At 42.3% G+C, this 25,723-nt stretch overlaps 1 protein-coding gene across 1 annotated transcript; it reads right to left on the bottom strand.

The window, feature by feature from the left end:
• Window positions 1-144: 144 nt before the first annotated feature.
• SLC7A7 (solute carrier family 7 member 7) lies at window positions 145-21,334 on the bottom strand. The gene is made up of 10 exons (XM_060780051.2): window positions 21,229-21,334; window positions 19,362-19,934; window positions 12,966-13,091; window positions 11,193-11,337; window positions 9,422-9,545; window positions 8,645-8,748; window positions 7,200-7,296; window positions 4,766-4,915; window positions 2,671-2,854; window positions 145-690 (listed from the first exon to the last, which is right to left on the bottom strand). The coding sequence occupies exons 2-10, from the start codon at window positions 19,873-19,875 to the stop codon at window positions 608-610; spliced, it is 1,527 nt and encodes a 508-aa protein (XP_060636034.2). The 5' UTR covers window positions 19,876-19,934; window positions 21,229-21,334; the 3' UTR covers window positions 145-607.
• Between the last annotated feature and the right edge of the window lie 4,389 nt (window positions 21,335-25,723).

Raw genomic sequence — 25,723 nt, 5'->3', positions numbered from 1 at the left:
TCTTTTGGCTCTACTGCAGTCAGGTTAGTGTAAAAGAGAGAGAGAGACAAGGAAGGTGGTGGCATTAAGCCAGCATCCGATCTCTGTATGCATTCAGCTACGCGCATCTCACTCCAGAAATAATTTTCTGCATGTGCAAAATAACTCTGTGTAGCTCATTTTCATTGAAAGGCCATAATTCAACAGACAAGGAAAGAATTTAACAAAAAATGATGTTTTATTGGCTGTGTTCCCCTAATACCAGTTGCAATCTCTCTTGACTTCTGTTTCTGGATTTTTTTGGAAGGCCTCTGCTGGAAGCAGTGATCATCCATTTGTAAACAAGCGTAGTCCAGTAATGGCAGCCATGAACCATTGCTGAAGACTATTTTTTTCATCCCTGGGAAAATCTATGGAGTGGTCATGGTTTATTGGGGCTCCTGCTGATGTGGGTCCTTGTGCACCAAAGAGAGAGTGGAAAGTATTTTCAAAAAGTCCCAAAGATGCTGCAGCAGTTGTCACCCTGGTTTCCAACAACAAAGTCAGAAACAATAAATTAAGAGTTCTTAGAAGAGTCCATTGCATGAGGAGAAGGGAGAAGCCAGTCTCCCTGATAATTCTGTCTCCGTCACTGAGACTTTACTTCATTGTCGGGATCCATCTCCGTCAAGACAGACAAGGACACAATCTGAATGAAACGTGTCACAGCGGCTGTGAGAAAAACAATAAATTCACCAGTTAGCAAAACAGGCAAAGAGAGAACAAACATATCTGAGAGCAGCCAATATAATAGATATCAACTAGATTGTAGCTGGAATGGTGAAGCAAAATTTAGGGCAAATACAACAAGCTCACTGAGACCAGCACTTTTCTAGATGTTATTCAGCAGGACCTCTCTTCGTGTCTCAAAATTGACTAGAACTTATGGGAGTTGTAGTCCCAACAATATCTGGAAGGCCACATGTTCCCCATCCCTGGACTGAAAGATTTCCCTCTCTGCAAAAATGTGAAATTCCGATGCTGTGTTTGAAATAGCTGGGCAGATCTTTGCCTCCTCCAACTTTGCTTGCAGAATTTGTTACCTTGTAGAACCTTTTTTTTCTGCTTGCAATGGAGAAGGGAAAAATCAATGTGATTATGCCCTGGTTATAGGAGTTCTTACCCATTCCAGTGTACCTGGAATGGTGAAGCAAAATTTAAGGCAAAGTAGATCAAGCTCACAGGGACCAGCATTTCTCCAGATGTTATTCAGCTGGACCTCTTTGTGTCTCAAAATTGACTAGAACTGATGGGAGTCTGCCCTGTAAATTAGTCTTTCTAATGTTTCACTAGAGAGTATTATTATTATTATTATTATTATTCTTTATTTGTATCCTGCTTTTAAATTAAAGTTTTTTTGTGTTGAAATATGAGAAAAGAACTATCAGAAAGGTCTAGAGCAGCCTTTCTCAACCTGGGGGTCAGAAGGGTCATCAAAGACCATAAGAAAACACAGTATTTTCTGTTGGTCATGGGGGTTCTATGTGGGAAGTTTGGGCCAACTCCATTGTTGGAGGGGTTCAGAATGCTCTGATTGTAGGTGGACTATTAATCCCAGCAACTACAACTCCCAAATGTCAAGGTCTATTTTCCCCAAACTCCACCAGTGTTCACATTTGGGCATATTGAGCATTCGTATCAAGCTTGGTCCAGATCCATCATTGTTTTAATCCACTGTGCTCCCTAGATGTAGGTGAACTACTACTCCAAAACTCAAGGTCAATGCCCACCAAACCTTTCCAGTATTTTCTGTTGGTCATGGGAGTTCTGTGTGCCAAGTCTGGTTCAATTCCACCATTGGTGGAGTTCAGAATGCTCTTTGATTGTAGGTTAACTCTAAATCCCAGCAACTACAACTCCCAAATGAAAAAAAATCAATCCCACCCCCAACCCCACCAGTATTCAACTTTGGGCATATTAGGTATTTGTGCCAAATTTCGTCCAGTGAATGAAAAGACATCCTGCATATCAGATATTTACATTACAATTTGTAACAGTAGCAAAACTCCAGTTAAGAAGTAGCAACAAAAATAATTTTATGGTTGGTGATCGCCACAACATAAGGAACTGTATTAAGGGGTCGTAGCTTTAGGAAGGTTGAGAAACACTGGTCTAGAGTGTGAAGCGTATGATACTATAGCTTTCTTTGTGACTAGATTGGGATAGACCAGAGGTCATCTATTTTTCCCTCCACTTTTTTTTATTTTTTAAGAGAAGGGTGTATAAAAAGAGACAATGTAGTAATGTTACATGGAAATGAAGCGTCTATAATCTTCTATAAGTAGGAAATCTTCTGGGGAAAATGTATGAATCTTTCCCTGTAGGTGAATGGAACTTCCTGGAGATTTAGGATAGACAAAAGAAGCTTCTCTTTCCCTATAATTTGTAAAATGTACTCCAACAAAATGTGCACCAACAAATACTAAGGATAAGCAAGATGTTGTTGTAATGTGAAACAATAAAAAAGGGAGTGGAGCAATACAAGTCCAAAACAATCAGTATATATAACACATAAAACCATCTATAAAATAAAACATAAATAAACATTTAAACCAAATACATTATTATACAGTCTTGTCGGATTATATCACAGTATGTTTGGGGGACAAGAAGAGACAAGATCTGGGAAATGATGGAGACACCATCACTCACCCGCAACCCGACGTAGGCACTGTGGTCTTTTTTCTTCAGGTACTCGCACCACCAGGTAATAGACAGGGAGGCCCGAAACCGCAATTGCGATGCCAATGAGCGAGTTGATGATGTCAGTGTAGAGGGGGACTGCTACCAGGAAGATGGTGCAAAAGCAGAAGATAATGGGGAAGACGATGCTAAGCTGGTAAGGAGAGAAGAAGACATAAAGAAGGAACTGCAAATTGTCCCCAAGCCCTTGGAAGTTGGGCTCACTCCTATTTCAAAAGGTTGCTCGAAAGAAGGCAGGAGACGGACACTCCACCAAGGGGAGAGATAATTAAGAATCTCCAGGAAATAGACTGAAGTCTATCATGCGAACACTAGGGCAATTCTTAGAGGCCCGTGTTAACACTTGCCTGTTGTTGCAAGAAATGGAAGACAAGTGAACTTTAGTCTAAACCAAATAGAAACTTCTTGCATTTTAAAGCAGGAGAGAGCTACTGTGGAAGCCATTACCCTCGGGGGAAAAACTTAGAAGGTTGCTCTCCAACTCACCACTCTGCTTCAACAACAACAGAAAGCATTAATAGTAGGGAGTTTATCCCAGAATATTCTCTCAGATACATTGGGGGGAGGCGGCATTCTGCCACAGTTCACAAATGGAACTACTATATATACTCAAGTATAAACCGAGTTTTTCATCCCTTTTTTTAGGCTGAAAAAGCTCCCCATGGCTTATACTCGAGTCAATGTTATGTATTATTTTTATTACATTTATTACTTTATTTTTTATTATTACAGTTATTATTTTTACTCTATTATTATTAGTTATTATGTTATTCTGTTATTATTACATGTGTTATTCTATTCTGTTATTGTTACTATTTTGTTGTTCATTCGTTCAGTCGTTTCCGACTCTTCGTGACCTCATGGACCAGCCCACGCCAGGGCTCCCTGTCAGCCGTCACCACCCCGAGCTCCTTCAAGGTCAATCCAGTCACTTCAAGGATCCCATCCATCCACCTTGCCCTTGGTCGGCCCCTCTTCCATTTTCCTTCCATTTTCCCAAGCATCATTGTCTTCTCTAAGCTTTCCTGTCTTCTCATGATGTGGCCAAAGTACTTCATCTTGGCCTCTACTATCCTTCCCTCCAATGAGCAGTCAGGCTTTAGTTCCTGGAGTATGGATTGGTTGGATCTTCTGGCAGTCCAAGGCACTCTCAGAACTTTCCTCCAACACCACAATTCAAAAGCATCTACCTTCCTTTGCTCAGCCTTTCCTATCGTCCAGCTCTCACATCCATAGGTGACTATGGGGAATACCACTGATTGTTACTATTACATTTACATTATTATTATTATTATTATTATTATTATTATTATTATTATTACATTTATTATTTTACTCTTATTATTTTTATTACATTTATTATTTTACTCTATTATTTTTATTACATTTATTATTTTACTCTATTATTATTGGAAGGATACCTAAGCACATGAAGAAAGTTAGAATAATGGTTTAATCAGAGTTGGACAGTCTTATCTTAAATTACAGTTTTATGTAACTATCAAAGACATTTAATCTACTGATGCCTCAATTAATGTAATTTTATTGGTATCTATTTTGATTTTGAAATTGATCAGTAACTAATGCATTTCCCACTCTTGGCTTATACTCGAGTCAATACGTTTTCCTAGTTTTTTTGTGGTAAAGTTAGGTGCCTCGGCTTATATTCGGGTCACCTTATTCTCGAGTATATAAGGTAACCCAAAATCGTATCCAGTTTGTCAAAAAGACATCTCCTGGGCTTAAATGGGCAGACAGTCAATGCCTAAACCTGTGCCCAGTCTTATTTTACAGCCAAAGAGGATAATTATGCACTCGCATCCCATATCTGATTCCTGGGAGTCCATCACAGCATAACCAGTTATGAAGCATCTCTAGTTCAAAAGCATACAGAGGAAAGGAGCTGCCTACTCCTGTGTTAAAGTAAAAGTGTGTGAACATCTAATCAGTATTAGGAGACCCTGAGTAGGTAGTCTGCTTTGTACATTGGGAGGGGGCTCCTATGTTCAACATATAAACTTGGTATTGTTTCTTCTCTCCCTACCTTGAGGGGTCGTTCTTTGGACGGTTCCTTCCAGCGCAGGTAGAGTTGCCCTGCAATTGACAGCCCCACAAAGAACCAGTAGCTAAAGCTATAATAGTTGATCAGCTGGAAGATGTCTTCTACACACAAATAGACCAGAGACATGGCACCCTGTAGAAAACGTGAGACAAGTGGAGCAAGGCCCACGCAGCGTTACTAGAATAAACTCTTCTGCTTTCCTGTCAGCTCACACTCCGCCTACACTTCTACATGAACTCGGAATAGCAACCCTGTCAGTGAGACTCGTGGAATAGATAATGGAGTCTATGAACCCAGTCCTCACCAAGACTGGGACCACCCACACGCATCTCCCTAGGAGAACCCACAAGTATTCCCGAAATTGTTGCTTTGTGTTATTTTAGGTGTTGTCTCATTATACTTGACCTCGTTCTTCCTTCCTGGGCTCTCAGACAGCAGCTGCCATGGTGGTTTCTAACAGAGAAGCCTTCCGAACAGCAGCTCAGACCTGCTTTCTCAGTAGTGTAATGGTATCTAGACCACAAACAGGCCACATCTGGCCTTTGGATGTCTTCAGCATGGACCACTGTGGGTGTTTGGGACCTGACATTCCCAGACACACTATAAAGACTGGCGGGAACAAGACTGCAAGGGGAAGAGCTTTCATCCTTTTCTCTATCCCTGTTGCATTCCAGTCCATTCACCAAACAGCTGTTTGTTGAGTGAGCCAGAGTTCAATTTCAGGAAGGAAAAAGGTGGACTAGGAGATGTTTGCCCAAAACATGCTGAGACAAAGGACAAGACCCTATATTCCCAACACAGGGACTATTCGGAACTGGTGGGGGGACATAAAGGGGCAGCAAACTGACCAAACAGGTAAAGGACATGGTGGGTCACATACACATTTCTGCTCTCTAAGTTCTTACAGCTTGACTCTTGCCTATCTGTCCCAGTGTCCACTGCCTCATTCTGCTTCTTTGGCTGGAGCCAGCTCCTACTTCTCACCCTTCTTCCCTTGTAGAACAGCATATCCTTCAACTGTCCCCATATGGCAACAACAGTCCTGATTGATTGATTGATTGATTGATTGATTGATTGATTGATTTTACAGCATTTATATACCGCTTTTCTCACCCCGAGGGGGACTCAAAGCGGTTTACACATAGATAATCCTCTGTCATCCAACTTTTCAGCTTTTCAAAAAAATATCCGTTTATCTCCCTTCCTCCCTCTGTGTTCTTGGCATCCTTCAACTGCTGTAAACTGGATTCAAAGTGCAAAAGTATATTTTGCACTTTGGAAAGAGAAAAAGGCTAAATCCTGCTTTCCACAGGAGGCTCAGAAAAAGCAAATTGCTGCAGCCTCCCCTAGCTTGTGTCTTCTTCCTCATTAATACCTTTTGTCATCTTTACCACTCTCTGGTGGTACATGGCCACTTAAGTCCCAGTTCTCATCTGCGAAATGTTGAAGGTCATGGAACTATTTGGACACCTATGCATAGGCCTTGATCCTCTGTCCAACGAAGTATGCAATACTCTCAACCAAAAAAAAGCCTCTCTCCTCTGAGTATTGAACTGTTTTAAGGGATGTTTAATTTCTGACACATCAAGCTTCCTATTTTAAAAAAGTTTATGTCCTTTATTGTCGAATCCAGGATCTAAAACTATGTCACCTGGATGCATAGCTTCAGACCCCGGTGGTGCAATGGGCTAAACCCTTGTGCTAGCAGGACGGAAGTCCGACAAGTCGGAGGTTCAAATTCGGGGAGAGCACAGATGAGCTCCTGCCGTCAGCTCCAGTTCCCTGTGTGGGGACATGTGAGAAGCCTCCCACAAGGATGGTAAAATATCAAACATCCAGGCATCCCCTGGGCAATGTCCTTGCAGATGGCCAATTCTCTCATACCAGAAACAACTTGCAGTTTCTCAAGTCACTCCTGACACACACACAAAAAAAGCCTGGGTGCAAGTTTGTACAGATACCAGAAAAATGTTGGGTAGGAATGCACTATGAACAAATATAATTTTCTAACATTCTTTCCTATGCAGAGAAAAGCCACTGTGATTTATCATACTAGCCAACAACATTTTTGTATATGTATATTGTCTTTTTTCAAATGTGCTGCTCTATTATTCTATTATTAGTAAGATTTATATTGTATCTTTCCTCCTGAAGTCTACATAAATCAACCTGCACATATCCACCCTTGCTGTTGACACAGAGGGATTCTTTTCTTAGTAAAAATGAACAGAATCGTCATTTTAATCTAGGAAATAAAGGTGGCAAAGTTTAGTCAACTACTCATTAGGAGGTCTGCAGGCTTGTTTCCCTTCTGTGTGGCTTGTCGAATTCCTGCCTGAGCAAACTATTGGAAAACAGAGATGTTTTAAAAGACCGACCCCCCTTCCCACACCTCCCCTTGCCCCATGGGACTTACATTAAAGAGCAAGGCTGGCACGGGAGTGAATCTCCAGACATGAATCATGCAGATGGCATCTGGCAGGTGCCCCTCCCGGGAGCCGACAAAAAACAACCTGTGGAAAGTGAGCAAGTTTGAGGGAAAGTATGGCTCAATGAAAAAGAAACTTATTGATCCAAGACCAGCTTGTGAATTCAGAGGGGAAAGGGCACCCTTGTGCAAAACGCTCTCATGTGCCATCAAGATGGTTTTGACTTATGGAAACTTTATGAACATGAAATCTCCATATGCCCTGCTCAGGTCTTGCAAACTGAAGCCTATCAACCCATTTGAACAGTGGTCTTTCACTTTCTCTACTGCCTTTAGATTTTTCCAGCACTATCATTTTTTCCATATTACATGATGTGTAATGATAGCCTCCGTTCCGTCACTTTGGCTTATAGAGAAAGTTCAAGTTTAATTTGGTCTCAGAAGGAACTAGGGGCAGGGCCTTCTCTGCTCACAAACTTCAGGATTCTCCCTAGGAAAACTAGGGTGATTTTCTTCTTGCACCAGCAAATTAAAGCATTCTTATGCCATCAGGCTTTTAGAAAATGAGTGGGATGGGCTTGCAATTGTGTGCTGTGATATGTATGTAATATTTTAGTAAATTTTAATATATTTAAACCACTGAAAACAACCAACTATCTTGAAATGAATCAAACACTGAAAGATGATAACTCACACCAAGGTCTAGATCACACTTGCTTACTTATGTGTGTATTTATTTCTATCTTCCCACACCCAATATGGCTTGATGAGATGAGAAAACTTTGGCCTTTCAGATGTTTTTGATGTGGAAAGCACCTAAAAGATTCAACAAAGCCAATGGTTAAGGAATCGTGGAACTTGTGATGCAAGAATCTGGAGGCCAAAGGTTTCCTATCTATGCTGTATAAGAAAATGCAAACTATATTAATTTTGTACTGAGTTGGAGGAGACCTCATGGGCCATCCAGTCCAACCCCCCTGCCAAGAAGCAGGAATATCACATTCAAATGAATAATTTGAATGAATAGCTATGCATTTAAATGATATATTAGTTTTAGCTGTGTTTTGAAATTTCATGTAGATATGTAACTGGGACCCACTAACCATCTTCAGTACTTGGTGATTCTGTGAGCCAGCATAAAGCATTTATTTCCAAGTTGTTATATAACATTGCCCATGGGGATATGGTCCTTTTGTAAACAACTACATTTCAATTTTAAAATAGATAAACAATAACAAATGCAAAAGATAACTTTCCATAGAATTTCCTTGATATGGTACCATTTTTTTCATCCAGGTGGTTGCCTTTCATACAAAATGATTTCCTAGAGGATACCAACAGAAGTGAGAAGATCTCAAAAATGTTTCGAGAATCCTAAGGCATGGGAAACATACATATGGAAAAATAGAAAGAAGGAGGGAGAGATTTATTACCTGGAAGCTGCTAAGATAGAGGCATTAAGGCCTCCTAAACAGGACAAGGCGACAGCAAGCGGGATGACCCATTGCATAACTCCAAAAACCTGATTGCCAAAAGTCTGGAAAGAAGAGGAGAGGAACACCAATTGAGCTGGTCGTAAGAAGTGGGGAATGTGTGATTCCAGGCACATATATACCCCACCCAGACATTTATGTACCAGCAAAATAATATTGCATGCCACTTGCAAACCCCCAGGAGTGGCAAACCAATATTTAAATAGGTTGCAGGGCCCTCATCTGCCACACTGTAAAATATCTTTTTTTTTTAAATCCTCCAAATTTCTGGCTATTTTTGCTTTTGTTTCCATCACCCCAATTTCTGGCATTTTAGACATCCCATGCAGTTTTCATAGGGTTCCATTGAAGAAACCTTGCCCTTGAAGCCACCAAGGTTGCCCAACCCTGCAGTATGACATTATTTATTTCTTTAGTAGGGGTGGAACTCCCATCCGCCTCGGCTGTAAGGCCACTGTTTTGGGATGGCCAGAAACAGTTTTAAAACACATGCACCAACACACTTTCTCCCACCTCTTCTGTAATGAACTGATCAACCAAGAAAATACATATTGCAGGACAATAAAAGTAACTAATAAATTGGCACGCTGCTCCTTCACGCTGTAGGAATCCTTTACTTTTTTCATGCAGGAGCTTTCAGTGAAGAAAGATATCTGACTGAAGGCAAGAACCACGGGGATTCTAAAGCAAGCAGCCATGAAGAGGAATGATACTAACCACTGCCACGGCATCGCTTGCCAATATCTCCATTTTGCTCAGCACAGTGTAATAGGCCACGTTGGTCATTATGTAGATCACAGTGACGATGGGCATGGAGATGCCAATGGAGAGGGGCAGGTTTCTGAAGAATAGGAGAGACAGAAAAAGTATACCAGATAATGTATACCTCTCCAACAACCCAATCACATAAGACTACAAGGTGAATAGCCCATATTATGAACCCAACCCTTAGAAAACCGCTCCCTAAGCCAGTCTCCCAGAATCCTCTAATGTCTAGGTCAAACTTCCTGTCATTTCTCTTTTTTTAGATTTATTTATTCAAACAGACATATATTTGTGTTTACTGTGTACAGTGCAATACTTTCCAACATTTAGTGTTCTATAATCATTTCTCAGATAATATATTTTCTTTAAGGGATCGCAGTCTTCTATTTAAATAATACATAGAAAGGTATCATAGGCTCTAAATTACTATCCACTTCCTCCTTCTCTATAGTCTTATAGGATCCTCTATGTTCATTTCTAGTTTAATTTTACATTGAGATGTTGAATCACTGGTTGCCATTCATTGACAAAGTTCTCAATTCTCCTCTTAAGAGTACAGTTATTTTATCCATTATCGGCAAATCTGTTATGTATTTTTCCCATTCTTCTAAGGAGGTATCTCTGAGGTTTTCCAAAATCTAGCATATACTATTCGAGCTGCCATTGTCATGTAAAACAATTTTTTTCCAAATTTCCTCTCCAGGTCTTCATCAGGCATGTTCAAAAGGTACATTTGTGATGTCATTTGAAATTTGTGTTTAACACCTTTTTGAAATATACATGAATCTGTTTCCAGTTGTTTACTTTGTGGCATGTCCACCACATATGGTAAAATGTGCCTTTTTTCTTTCCCACATTTCCAATATTTGTCAATGCAATTGTACATCTTTGCTAGTCTCTCTGGAGGAAGATACCATCGCAGATGCATTTTGTAGACATTTTCTTTTAGGTTTTGTTATGCCGTGTATTTCATTCTTCTCTTCCATGTCTTTTCCCATTAGGCCATTTTTATCTCTTGGCCTATGTTTTGAGCCCATCTAACAATCGAGTCTTTTACTGCTTCCTCTTCCATGTGCCAAGTCAGTAGGTTTTTGTCTTTTTTCTGTTTAATTGCAACAAGCTCTCTTTTACTGATTTTTAATCAAATGCAGACCAAGAGCAGTCCATCTATGTCTTTTTTTTCCTGCAGATGTCAATATACTTTATTCTACAACATGTCTCTTTCGCCACTTGAGCTTAAAAGGAAATGCAAGCAATCCTCGATTCTATTCAAAAATCTAACTGTTGTAATGTCAAATGTTGGACTCTAGATGGTAGCCATTCTCCACATGAGCCAGTTTCCGCAGAAGTGTTAAACAAAGACTACTGATGTGAATAACACTAGGGAAATCTATTGTCAGGAATCATGAGAGTTGTGAGGAATAGTGAGACTTTTACAAGGCCTTCTCTACCCAGAAAAGGATGCTGATGCCTCACTTCAACACTTGGGGTTCCATAGCATTAAGCCATGGTAGTTAAAGAGGTCTCAAACTGCATTAAGTCTATAGTATATATGCAACCGTGGTATTAGTAATACTGCTCTTCCTCGGGGACATCACAAGCATTGTCTAATATGAACTTCTGGCTTCATTCCAAGCCATGGTGACCTCAACTACTTGAGAACAGACACAAAAATTATGTCCCTACACTAACTACAACATTCTCACACGGTTCATGCTCTGACCTTTCAGGGTTTTTAATTTCTTCTGTGACGAAGTTGAGGGTGTCCCATCCGGAGTAAGAGAAAAGCGCCGAGTAGAGTGCCAATGCGATGTCCCCGACATTCCAAGAGGAGCCTTCGAAAGAGTCTGCAAAGTTCTCAGAATGTCCTGTGAGGAAAGATATCAGTTCTCGTAAATTAGTAAATCACCCAATATGTCATTGTCGCCATGGCTTGATGTCTTGCCACTGGATATGTGTGGGAACTGGCTCTAATGAAAAGTACTGTGCCTGAGAAAATGTAAAATAGTGTTCTCACATAATCACAGAACTGGAATAGTACCAAGGCTGCTCTACCAAGGGTGCACTTCCAGTTCTGTCCAACCTTCTGCCAATGCAGAAAGCCACAACTAAAACATCCCTAAGAAGGACCCAGCATGATGCGGTGGTTTTAGCATTGGGCAACCACCCTAGAGACCAGTATTTGAATCCACACAGAGCCACAGTAACCCATTGGGTGATCTTAGGCCAGCCACACTTTCTCAGCATCTTGCCACAAAAATCTGATAATAGGGTTGCCTTCTTGCATCAATCAGAAAGGTGTACAACAAAAAACCAATCACTGTTTAAGAACCTGCAATGAAGGAGTCCACAATCTTCCAGAATAGCCCACTTTATTGTTAAACAACAATTGCCTAATGGAAGTTCTTCCTAATGTATTGTTGGAAGTGCCTTTCTTGTGATCTGAATCCATTAACTCATGAATTATCTTCTGGATAAGCCAAAAACACATCCAATCAATCTTTTACAAAACAACTCAAGTTATTTAAAGATGGTTGTCGTATTACCACCCAGCCTGCAAGCTATGTCTACCCAAACCCCTCAGCTTTATAAGGTTTGAGTTCCAGATTTGGTTACCATAATATTTATTTATTTATTTTTATTTATTTACGACATTTGTATACCATCCTTCTCACCCCGAAGGGGATCAGAGCAGTCTCACAGACAGGCAGCAATTCGATGCCATAAAACATACATACAATAAATATCATATATGTTAAAAACAAGAAATTTAAACATTTCAACAATTATTAAAAACTAAACAATCCAAACTCATAATCCAAGGCTATTCAAATCATCATTGCACTAATCTGTATAAAATTATTGCTCTGGAAGATTATTGTCCAAAGGCCTGGTCCCATAACCATGTTTTTACTTTCTTCCTGAAGGACAGGAGGGAAGAGGCTGTTCTAATTTTGTTGGGGAGGGAGTTCCATGGATGAGGGGCCACCATCAAGCAGACCCTGTCTTTTGTCTCCACCAACCACATCTGCGAAGGGGGTGGAACCAAGAGAAGGGTCTCCCCAGAAGATCGTAACCTCCAAGGTGGATCATAGAGAGAGATGCGTTCAGACAGGTAAATTATCCTTCTTAAACTGCAGTATCCAGAGTTTAGTACCTGCTGTGCCAAGATGTCAACAGCACCTATTCACACAGGTAGACCATCACTTGACACTTACAGTCACTAAGAGGATGTCTGTATAAGCAAGTCCCAAAACCCAGAGAGGCAAAAAAGCACACCTGGGAACCTGCATTAGGATGTGGCTTCAATTCTCACTTCATAACTTAGGGTTGGTCATTCTGATTTGTCTCTAAAATGGCCTGAAACACATACCTCACAGGACTGGTAGGTTGAAACACAATAAAAGCTGAGATGGGCTCCATACTAGAAGTACTACATCATGGGTCAACCTGAAGGACAGCAAACTTAGAGGATGTAGGTATGGAAGGTTAGTACCTTGTCCAATTCGGATGATGCCAGCAATGATGACAGCAATGAGAGCAAGCACTTTGGCATAGGTGGACAGATCCTGAACCCGAGTCCCCCATTTCACATAGGCACAGTTCACAAAAGTGAGCAAGCCTAGAAGGGAGAACAAAACACAGTTCACAAGGGTGAAGAATCACTCTGAGATAAAGGACCCAAAGACAGTATCAACTTCCTCCTTGAAACACAGAAGTCTAAATAAGAAAAGATGAACTGAATCTCTCCCCCATCACCTATCCCAAGATTTTGGAGACAAAGTATGAAACCTCAGAACAACCACTTGCAATGTCGCAGAGAAAGAGTGCTGATCATGGCACAGGGGGAAGGTCCTGGTCATGGCATTACATTAAGCATCAACCAAATCAGTTACAGTAGGCCATATACATTTTAAAAAGCAAATCTAAACTAAGAAAATATTGGCTCTGACATCTGGGAAGCCTATTTAATACCCATACATATGCACATTTGTCAATGGCTGGTCATGGAAAATAGTTAGGAATGGGATTGTAATTGCTTCAATTTGCAATCCATTCATGTAATAAAGAGCTGCATATCAAGTACATGGGGAAACCGTAATGAGGCAGAAAAATGAGACACAAGCATCAGGACACAAGTGATTCCCAGTGTCTAGACTGCCTTCTCCAACCTCATTGCTCTCCAGGTTGACCTAGATCAAAGCACACTGGAGGCCAGGCCCATCTGCCTCCACTGAACAACCTTATCATGGGATACTTTCAAATACAGTTGTTTGTTTATATGCGATCAAGGATGTATATGCAGAAGAGGTTAGAACACTGTCATGTCTACTTTTCATGAGGGCTTTTAATCCACTTCCCAGCAGTGCCACTGACAACATTGCTCCTGTTTATATTGATCCCACAAATGACTACTGGGAGCCATATGGCTTTCCCTATCTACTGAGGACTGGATCGTTTAATCTACATATTCCACCAAGTTTCTGTTTCTTGGTCATATTGGCAAGAGGGAGTTGATGCTGAGATGGCCATTAGCAGTCAGGATGGCTGGATGAACTGAAGAGATACAAACAAAGTCAAGATTGAGAAAGTTGAATTTTTAGTCTATGACTCATAGTATGCCTGGTAACCCACTAGCCCAAGAATGCTACAGAGTCATACTGCAGGAGATAGAAAATATCCATAGAGGAATATTTTGTCAGGCATGGATACATTAAATTGTGAATACAGGGATTGAACTGTAATGTTTTAAAATGCTGTGGGCCCACCTTGAATAGGAAGGAAGATGGGATTAAAATGAAATACTAGCAGTCCCTAAATTACAAACAAGATAGGTTCTGTAGATTTGTTCTCAAGTTGAATGTATATGTAAGTTGGAACGGGTACATTTTTTAGGGATAACTCCAGCCAAATATCTATATTTTTAGTTGAACTCCTGTTCAAAAGATTTCACCTTACTTTGGGCCCGTCCAGACAGTACCTTTATCCCAGGAGCTTCCTCAGCAAACAATAGGGGCCAGACACCGTTCCCTGCAAACAATGCGAGATTTCCAGGTGCAGGATTATCGTGGTTTTGAGATGAATATATGCATCTTCGAATGTCTGTATGTCACTGCTACTGGAAATCACGGGATTTGTTTTATCTAGGTTTATTCCCGGGTTTTAGATGTTTGTTCCTGATTGGTCAGTTTCTAAAAATAAGGTGACACTTGAGTAAAAGGTAAAAACTTTGTTTGTGTGCCAGAAACTTCATGAAATGTGTGGAGGTCACAGTTTCTCTGGTCAAGACAAAGAATGGAATCTTTGCAATGATCCGCATATCTGGACCTCCGCATATACGCATCTCAGGGTTTTTAAAAAACACCTGCCGAGGTTTCCGGCGGAAATCCTCCAGCGGCCATCTTGGGAGCCCCTAAAAGCAGAAAAGTATCAAGTCTGGACAACAAAGGCAGAAATCCCAGGACCAACAGGTCTGTATGTGGTCAGAAGAAGTCCCGAGATTTTTTACCCCTGTTGAAAACCCGTCATTTAGTGCTGTCTGAAAGCGCCTTTCTGTCCCTGTGATAATTGGATTTTGAAAAATGTGTCTTGTTGTGGAAACAAGGAGTGGTGGTAAAGCTTCAATGTAGACACCTTTTCCCCATGATAACTCTTTCAGGAGTGCATTTCCATTCTGAGGGATAGATTTCTCTCATTTCCTGTTGTCTCAACCCTGTTTCTAACTTTGAGTCGTTTGTAAGCCAGATGTTTGTAACTCAGAGACTACCTGTATATGAATGGGCTGATATGGAGCTTTTCTCATTTGTGTGAAAGCAGTGTGGCCCCTCGAAGGCAAAAATTTGGCTCATAAACCTAGTGCCGCTTCTCCTTCTTTCACTCAAGAAACCAGACACAATTCTTTGCATGCAAAAACAATAGCAATGAGCGCGATAACAAGTGAACAAACACTGAGAGTTAAAACATTACAGAGGGAGGGAGGCATTCCCGGCAGAATCCTGAGGGGTGGGGGAGGTATTGAAGTTACTCTCTGATCCTTCTTCTGCTTTCCCACCCTTTCTTTTATATACTATCAGAGTCTAACCTTGATCTTTCTTCCTGGAACAAGTTGTTGTGACTCAAGGGGCTAATGAGGGATCCGGCTTAGTGCCAGACATCCAAGTCCAGGGTAGGGCAGCATGGGAGTGAGGAGATGGTGTGCAATCAAAGCAAAGACTGTACTTACCTATTCATACACACACAAACACACACACACACCAACCTCAGCTACTCTTTCTTGTTCCAGGTCAAGGGTACATTTTTTCTATGGGGAGGGGAGGAAAGGGGAAATTGGGGACGCCTCAAAAACATCACTCAACTTCTCTATAAACAAGGCAATAAATTCCACACTCTTATCGGACTTGGAACACGCTCAGAACCGAGACTTCGTGGCTAACATAAACTCTGCTTGTTTCCTCATGGCTCTGGCAATTCTTCAAATAATATGCCATTTCTGGGCATGGTCTCAGGCTTTCTTTTGTGGCAATGCAAAGTTTCCATCCTTTCCTATGCTACCTGCTCCTCTATCAACCATCCCCATATCAATTGCATGGACTTCAGCTATAAATGGAAGCACAGGGCTCTAAGCAACAGCTTTCTTTTCTTTTTCTTTTTTTTACTTTCAATGTTTTTAATGAATCCATGGATTGCCAGTTATGTTGGATTTTACATTTTATTTATTTGCAAAATCCCAATGCCAATGGGAGCTCTATGCATGATCAAAGAGCTCTTCTTTTGACAAATTGAGGTGAGGTTCGATTTGCAAAGTGAACCCACCAGTTTTGGGATCCTACCTTGACAATGATTTTCCAGACAAAACAAAGATTTGGGCAAAATAATGGTGAAGAACAATATCTATGAGCTATCGCTGGTGAGAAGAATCTCAGCTCAGACAAAAACTTTCAAGGTAGCCTCAAGATATGTTCCCAGTCTCTCAAATTCAGCTTCCACATCTCTAAAATGGGAATAATAACCAGGGCTAGGAAAGGTTGCTCTTCAGGACTACAATGCTCAGAATCCCGTGAACAGAGGTGGTTCTAGGTAATTTTCAAAGGTAAGCAAACATTATTTGGCACCCCCCCCCCCCCAATCACTGATATATATTTTCTGTTCGTCGTGGGAGTTCTGTGTGCCATATTTGGTTCAATTCCATCATTGGTGGAGTTCAGAATGCTTTTTGATTGTAGGTGAACTATACATCCCAGTAACTACAACTCGCATATGTCAAGGTCTATTTTCCCCCAAGAGCGCCTCAAGAGCACCCTTGGGCAAAATCAAGTATACTGCAAATGCTTACTTTGCGTAATGGGTTGAGCCGCCCCTGCCCGTGAATATACCAATTAGCAATTGCATTGCAAAAACACTTATTCCAGTTCCAGTAATGATGCTAGCCTACTTTTCAGAGTTTTACCAAATTCATACATCTAAAATATATTGTAATGTTGATTGTTTTTAATGGCACTTTTATGAATACCTGACATCGAATAGTGCCAATCTGTAACCCGCCTTGAGTCGCCGTAGGGCTGAGAAAGGTGGTCTATAAATATCGTAAATAAATAACTATTTGGGATACTTGGGAATGATGCAGAATGATCCCAAGTAGTTTGGATACTTGGGAATGATGCAGGGAGAGAGCATATAAATATTAAGTATATGTTATTCTTGCTTTTACTCTTCACCCTAAACATTTGCATCCCTCTTTGCTTGAAGACAGCAGTTTCCTGAATCCAGCGTATCAGCCCATTTCTCCACCACCACAACCATCTTTCACGTCTGACCCAGAGGCCCCAGGCTTCTTTGGGCAGCGCATTCCTGTGTGTTGCAACGGGAGCGGTTTTGGGGCGAGCCTGACGCTTGCATTTCTCACCAGCTGGATCCAGACAACAGTTGCCGATTCAGCATACTGGCTGGCCCTCAGCTGAAGTCCTCGCTTCCTGAGAGAGACCCAGAATTACCCGCAGGGAACAAAGAGGAACAGAGAGAGAGAGAGAGATGCTTCATGGAGCAACTCGAGCTGGAAATCACGAGACCCTGAGTCAGAAAGAACAATGTGAAAAATAGAGTCCTTCTGAGCATGTGCCGAGTGTCTTTTCCTCCTTGTTGGTTAACTAATGTTTATCTCTGGCATACCAAGGCAACAGCAACCTCCAGGCAAGTTTGAAATGTTGGTTGCCCACATGCACAGACTTGTATATGCCCAACGTCTTTGTTTCTTGGGTCACCTTGTGTCACAGAACAAAAGGAACTTAGTTATTAACTCCTGGTTTCTCTCTAGACCTCTGAAAGAGCAGAAAGGAAGCTTAGGAGGCTGCCACAAAGGGGGAATAGCAGTTTTGAAGGTTGCCACCTTTCCCTTTAGCAGGATCATTCTATCGCTTCAGGGAAAAATCCAACTGGTGAAGCACAGCTCCAGCTTGGAAGTACAAGGGGAAAGTTTCACCTGGTTTAGTCTTTTAAAAAGGCTCAGAAAACAAACAACTGATAAAAAAAACCCCACAGGAACCACCATTGAGAGGCTAATCCTGGATATCTGATTCATATGTTCTAATCAACCAGAGAAACAAGATTAGCCCGAGGGGTTGGGAGCCAGAAATTGATCTAATCTAAGAAAACAAACTCACCCAATGCTTAGAAGCAGGGCTTTGTCTCCCAAACCTGGGCAAAGGGTGGAAAAGAATAGCCAGGGGCAATGTTAGGAACCAGGATCCTTGGATCTCAGGCCCAAAGGGATTTTCTAAGGCCTCTTCCACACAGATGAATAAAATTCCTCATTTTCTGTTTTGAACTGGAATATAACTGGTGAACCGGGCTGTGGCGCAGCTAGTTAGTAGCCAGCTGCATTAAATCACAACTGACCAAGAGGTCATAAGTTCGAAGCCAGCCCGAGTTGGAGTAGGTTCCTGACCATTAATAGTCTAGCTCGCTGTTGACCTATGCAGCCCAAAAGACAGTTACATCTGTCGAGTAGGAAATTTAGGTACCACTTTATGCGGGGAGGCTAATTTAACTAATTTACGACACCATAAAACCTTCCAGCAGCATGCGTAAGAATGAGGAAGGGCTCCATCAAGGACTCAGTGTCACAAGTGGACGGTGAAGTGGCAGCTCCCCCTATGGCTGGAATTGAGCATACCCTCATGAAGCCGGAAAGTTGGAATGTTAAATTGCCTCTGTGTCTGTCTACATATGTTGTATGTCTATGGCATTGAATGTTTGCCGTGTATATGTGCATTGTAATCTGCCCTAAGTCCCCTGTGGGATGAGAAGGGTGGAATATAAATACTGTAAATAAATAAATAAATATACAACAGTGTGGACTCAGATAACCCCGTTCAAAGCAGACATTGTGGGATTTTCTGCTTTGACATTCTGGGTTATATGGCTGTGTGGAAGGGCCCTAATAAGGTCAAAAATGTGAATGCCTCCATGTTCTTTCCTTTTAACTCCTGAGTGAGCACATAGACTCAAAACCATGGCCAAGGAAGGCAAGCATTGCACAGGATGGGTTGAAAGGTCAAAGAAAAGATAAAAAAACAATGACAGATTAGATAAGGGGGTGGGGGCAAAAAAATTGCCCTTCAACCTACCGGAAGCTCAAATGAACCTTGGCATTGCAAGAGGCTTTTTCTTTTCAAAAGATCTGCCCTGCCCCACCCCACAGCACAGGCTTGCTCTGGGATGCTGAAGAATTTTGGGAAGTGTGTGTGAAAGAGGACTACAATTTCTAAAATCCCCTGTGATCAAGCTGTTGGGAGACGCTGAGAGCTGCAGTCCAAAAGAGGATGGTTTCCTAAATACACCAATCCACCAGTTCACCCAAATCCTCCCCAATAGTGTCCCTGCCAATGGTACTCACAGATGCAGGCAGCTGCAAAGAGCCGGCTGGCCAGGTAAGGGGCCTCACAGGAAGGGAAGAAAGGTTGAACCAGGTAGTTGGCAAAGGTGATGGCAATAACCGCTTGGCTGGTAGGTTCGATAATAAGAAGGGATGTCCAGAGCCGGATGAAAGCCGGCAGCTCCCCAAAGGCCTCCAGAATGTAGGCATAGCTGGCTCCAGATTTTTTTATGGTGGTGCCCAGTTCAGCATAGCAGAGAGCCCCAAAGACGGAAAAAAGTCCCCCCAAGGCCCAGACAATGAGGGAGAGGCCGTAAGATGCGCTGTGCATCAGGACCCCCTTGGGGGAGACGAAGATGCCCGAGCCAATCATGTTGCCCACAATCAAGCTGATCCCGTTGATCAGGGAGATTTCCTTCTTCAGCTTCATGGAGTCTTCAGAAGACTGGTCAGATGAAGTGGGGGTTCCGTTGGGTACCGTCTTGGCCGGGCGGTCATCCTGGGCAGCTGCCACGGAGTCGGTGGTGTTGGCCATGGCTTGCCAGGGAGATGGGTAGCGCAGTCACAAACCTTGCCTCTAGGAGGCACCAGGCCCTGTAAAATTTGGGGCAAAATTTGGGGAAGTTAGGAGGCCAAGGATCTTCCTCGCTTACTCAGGTGAGCAGACAATTGAATTGAGCATCCTTTATCCAGAATTCCAAAACACCAAATTGCTCATGAGTGACACCTTTCTTTCTGATTATTCAGTGTACACAAATTCTGTTTCATGCACAAAAATATTAATTATTAAATTATTAGATTATTATTATTTAATTAAATAATTCTTAAATAATTATAATTACTGCATAAAAATACCAGTAGACGCTAAGTTGTATGAAAAACATAAGAGAACATTGTGTTTAGACTGGAGTCTTATCTTTAAGGTGTCTCATTATGTGCAAGTACTCCAAACACAAAAATAAATCCAAAACACTTCTGGTTCCCATTATTTTAGATAAGGGATACTCAGCTTTCAATCCGATACTGTAGAGTAGACATGGGCAAACTTTGGCCCTCCAGGTGTTTTGGACTTCAACTCCCACAATTCCTAACCGCCTATCTTAATGCTTGCCTTTACAGCAGGCATGCGCAAACTTTGGCCCTCCAGGTGTTTTGGACTTCAACTCCCACAATTCCTAACAGGAATTGTGGGAGTTGAAGTCCAAAACACCTGGAGGGCCAAAGTTTGCGCATGCCTGCTGTAAAGGCAAGCATTAAGATTGAGACACATACATTCCTTTGCCTCCCAAATAGGGAGAATTCAGACCTAGTTTTGAATGACTGAAAACATCTCTACATGTGTTTTCAGTCATTCAAATATCTGTACATTTTTTTTTAAAGGATTCACTAGCAAAGTGATTAAACTTCAGTAGGTGTTATCACTATACTCAAAACGTTGCAATAGACTTATTTGAGTGAACTGAGGCCTTATTTACACTGCCATACGATGCAATTTAACTGCATCGTATGGCAATGTAGACACATATAATGCTGCCTATTTTGTAAAGCCAGCTTGAGTCACTTTCAAGTTCGAGAAAGGCAGGAAATGTCATAAATAAATAAATATAGTCCAGTTTGATGCAAGTAAACCGCATTATATGGCAGTGTTGATGGGGCCTAAGATTTGGGGAACCAGGTGGATATTTCCCCCCATTCTGTCAAAGGAGTAGAAAGTGTTGCCTAGTAGCTAGAGCACAAGGACTGAGAGTTAAAGCTTTGGGGAAAAGAGAGCACAGAATGGCAAATGATGATTGAGTGTCCTGAGACATTAAATTTCTCTGCACAGGTATGTGTTAGGAACAAACACTGCTGGGGATGATGAGAGAGATACACATTGATAGGCACTCACCGGTTTGGTTTGGTTCAGTCCCCTTCACTCCAGGTCTGTGTCAGCCAACCGACTCCAAGCCGGCTTAGGAAATAAAGAGAACGAAGTTGTCAGGACAGCACTTTTAACTTGAGGAACTAACTAAGGGTTGCAAGGGGGGGTGGAGAGCAGGGGGGGGGGTTATTGGAGGATGAGCCATTGACTAAGTCCAAGGTCCGCCTGGTGCCAGGTGGGGGCAGGGGGAGCCTACCTCCAGGACAGGAGATAAGGGGCTGGCAGATCTCCCCATGGCCATGCCCTCTGGGAACAGTAGCAAGCAGCTTCCTCAAGACGACAGACATGCTTCCTTCCCCTTGGATCACTTTCTCTCTCAAGCAGTAGCAGCAGGAGCAGTGTTTCCTTCGCCAAGGCACACAGAGTTCTTCGTCAGAGGGAAAAGAAGGGACCTGTCTATACCAAAAGCTTGCTTTTCTCTGCCAGTAAAAAACAAAAGTGGAAAATAAAAGGCATCAGCTGTTTCTAGAAGGAAATTGCACCACATCTTTTAGTTATCTAGCACAGCGTTTATCAACCTGCAGGTTGGGACCCCTGGGGGGCTTGCAAGGGGGTATCAGAGGGATCACCAAAGACCATCAGAAAACACAGTATTGTCTGTTGGCCATGGGGGTTCTGTGTGGGAAGTTTGACCTAATTCCATTGTTGGTGGGGTTCAGAATGCTCTTCGATTGTAGGTGAACTGGATGTAGGTGAACTACAACACCAAAACAATGATGGTCCAGATCCAGATCCAGATCCATCATTATTTGAGTCCACAGTGTTATCTGGATGTAGGTGAACTCAACTCTATTTTCTGATGGCCATGGGAGTTCGGTGTGGAAAGTTTGACCCAATTCCATTGTTGGTAGGGTTCACAATGCTCTTCGATTGTAGGTGAACTGGATGTAGATGAACTACAACACCAAAACAATGATGGTCCAGATCCATCATTGTTTGCGTCCACAGTGTTATCTGGATGTAGGTGAACTACAACTCCAGAACTCAATGCCCATCAACCCTTCCAGTACTTTCTGATGGCCATGGGAGTTCTGTGTGGAAAGTTTGACCCAATTCCAGTTCGATGGTAGGTGAACTGGATGTAGATGAACTACAACACCAAAACAATGATGGTCCAGATCCATCATTGTTTGCATCCACAGTGTTATCTGGATGTAGGTGAACTACAACTCCAGAACTCAATACCCATCAACCGAGTGTGGTGGAGGCTCCTTCTTTGGAAGCTTTTAAGCAGAGGCTGGATGGCCATTTGTCAGGGGTGATTTGAATGCAATATTCCTGCTTCTTGGCAGGGGGTTGGACTGGATGGCCCAAGAGGTCTCTTCCAACTCTTTGATTCTATGATTCTATGATTCTAACCCTTCCAGTATTTTCTGATGGCCATGGGAGTTCTGTGTGGAAAGTTTGACCCAATTCCAGTTCGATTGTAGGTGAACTGGATGTAGATGAACTACAACACCAAAACAATGATGGTCCAGATCCAGATCCAGATCCATCATTGTTTGAGTCCACAGTGTTATCTGGATGTAGGTGAACTCAACTCCAGAACTCAGTGCCCATCAACCCTTCCAGTATTTTCTGATGGCCATGGGAGTTCTGTTTAGAAAGTTTGACCCAATTCCATTGTTGGTAGGGTTCAGAATGTTCTTGGATTGTAGGAGAACAATAAATCCCAGCAACTACAACTCCCAAATGTCAAGGTTTATTTTCCCCAAAATCCACCAGTGTTCACATTTAGGCATATTAAGTATTCGTTCCAAGTTTTGTCCAGATCCATCATTGTTTGAGTTCACAGTGCTCTCTGGATGAAGGTGAACTACAACTCCAAAACTCAAGGTCAATACCCACCAACCCTTCCAGTATTTTCTGTTGGCCATGAGGATTCTGTGTGGGAAGTTTGGCCCAATTCCATTGTTGATGGGGTTCAGAATGCTCTTTGATTTTAGGTGAACTATAAATCCCAGCAACTACAACTCCCAAATGACAACATCAATCCCCCACCAACCCCACCAGTATTCAAATTTGGGTGTATCGGGTATTTGTGCCCAATTTGGTCCAGTGAATGAAAATACATCCTGCATCTCAGATGTATACATTACGATTCATAACAGTAGCAAAATGACAGTTATAAAGTAGCATACGAAAATAATTTTACGGTTGGGAGTCACCACAACACGAGGAACTGTATTAATGGGTTGAAGCATTAGGAAGGTTGAGAAACACTGCAGTTATGTCTGAAAAAAATTACCAAAAAAAAGATTTTAAGTTTTCACATTTTATATGTTTATATAATGTTTATATGTTATATATGTTTACATAACAAGTACTTCAGTTAAAGTTAAAATAAAAGGCATCAAGCAAGGTTGTTGTGATCTCTCCTGTAAAAGGTTTTACTTACTTACTTACTTACTTACTTATTTACTTACTTAGGCGATCCCTCATTATCTGAGTAAGATAGTGTTCCAAGATCAGTGTACTGGTGGGTCCGTAGGTGACTGTGGAGCCCTATTCTTGATCTGCTTCTTCTCCTGCAGTGAGGGCATTGGTTTCCAGGTGGAAGGCAGTCTCGGTCAGGGTTGGCTTGACGTGCCTTCTTCTTGGCACGTTTCTCTCTTTCGCCCTCCATTCGGGCCTCTTCAAATTCTACAGCACTGCTGGTCACAGCTGACCTCCAACTGGAGCTTTCAAGGGCCAGGACTTCCCAGTTCTCAGTGTCTATGCCAGAGTTTTTAAGGTTGGCTTTGAGCCCATCTTTAAATCTCTTTTCCTGTCCACCAACATTCCGTTTTAAGTAGAGGCTGGATGGCCATCTGACAGGAGTGCTTTCATTGTGTTCCTACATAGCAGAACAAGATTAGTCTTGATGGTCTTGGGGTCTGTGCTGTCACGTGCTGGGCCTGTGAAAAGGTCTGTAAACAGGACGTGCTCTGTATGCCCAACAGGATGCCAGGGATGCCTAGGATTAGAGGCCCTATAGATTTCCCTAAACAAAGCCTTTAGAAACTTGAAAAGTTTAACAAAGTTCTTTATTAGTGCTTAGGTCTTCAATAAATCAAACAAATACTTCAAGGCTTTGAATCGACTGGTGGCTTTCTTAATCTTGTCCACAAGGAACAGGCAACTATCTTCATGAACTGTTTCTTCTCTATCAGGGAAATCCTTGACCTCTACCTGGGCAATCCGTCTTAGGCTCTGCTGGCGTGGGCCCCTACACCCGGTCCAAATTGCGTTATGGCTGCAGTGAGTGGTCCTTACCAAACAGAGTCCTTTTGTAGATTTCCAAGAGGAAAGAAGGTCTTCAGTTTCCAGCGAAGGCTGGCTGTAAAGCTATGGGACTGGATTCCCCCAGCAAAAGCTATGCTTCTCTGTAGAGCTATGGGACTGAATTCCTCCAGCAAAAGCTCTGCTTCTCTGTAGATCTGTGAGACTGAATTCCCCCAGCAAAAGCTATGCTTCTCTGTAGAGCTGTGGGACTGAATTCCCCCAGCAAAAGCTGTAGAGCTGTAGGACTGGATCCCCCCAGCAAAAGCTGTAAAAGACGAAGCTTTCTACAGGTGGAACTGACTCACGCCCTGTACGAAAGGCTTCTTGGTGAGAACTGAACTAGAGGTCCCCTTTTCCCCTCCTAAACCCAGAAAAAGAGGCGGAACTAAAGAACCTAATGATGATTGATGGGTCATTGGCCCTATAATTGCAAACCAAGGGGAGCCACCTTATTGCAAAATGCATGGAACTTTGAAATACATGCAAACACTCAAAGAACGAAAAAGAAGCTAGAGCTCCTGGTACAGCCATACCAGAACAGGGTTGCTTCCGACTCCCATCATAGATTTGTATGAGACCCCCAAGGGCTATCTAGTCCAACCCCATTCTGCCATGCTGGAGGACACAATCAAAGCCCTCTCAAAAGATGGTCGTCTTGCCCCTGTTTAAAAACCTCAAGAGAAGGAGCGTCATCCATTCTTTACAGAGCTGTGTCATAAGAAAAGCATGGTAACCTTCCAGATCATACTGAATTCCTCTTCGGCTAGAAATGCTTCTGCTGCAGCTCTTTCCATGTTCAAATTTTCCATGTTCTTCCATGCTCTTTCCATGTTCCGGCCCAGTGTATCTGTCCGCACGGATCTCCCTCTACGTCCCACCTCGGAGTCTAAGATCTTCTGGGGAGGCCCTGCTCTCGATCCCGCCTCTATCACAAGTGAGGCTGGCGGGGACGAGGAGCAGGGCCTTCTCTGTAGTGGCCCCTCACCTGTGGAACTCACTCCCCAGGGAGATTAGATCAGCGACTTCCCTTTTTTTATTCAGAAAATAATTGAAGACCTGGATGTGGGACCAGGCTTTTGGACATTCTGGCAGCTAAAGAAAGACCTTGTGATGGGCAGGAATTGACGGAACGGAATGGATTTATGGAACTCTGAATACTGAGCATGAGATTGTTTACTATTGTGTTATGTACTGATGA

The sequence above is a fragment of the Anolis sagrei genome, chromosome 6 (assembly GCF_037176765.1).
Source record: "Anolis sagrei isolate rAnoSag1 chromosome 6, rAnoSag1.mat, whole genome shotgun sequence".
In the NCBI taxonomy this organism is placed as follows: domain Eukaryota; kingdom Metazoa; phylum Chordata; class Lepidosauria; order Squamata; family Dactyloidae; genus Anolis; species Anolis sagrei.
The sequence above is the reverse complement of the archived record's forward strand: the minus strand, read 5'-3'. Positions and strand labels throughout refer to the sequence as shown.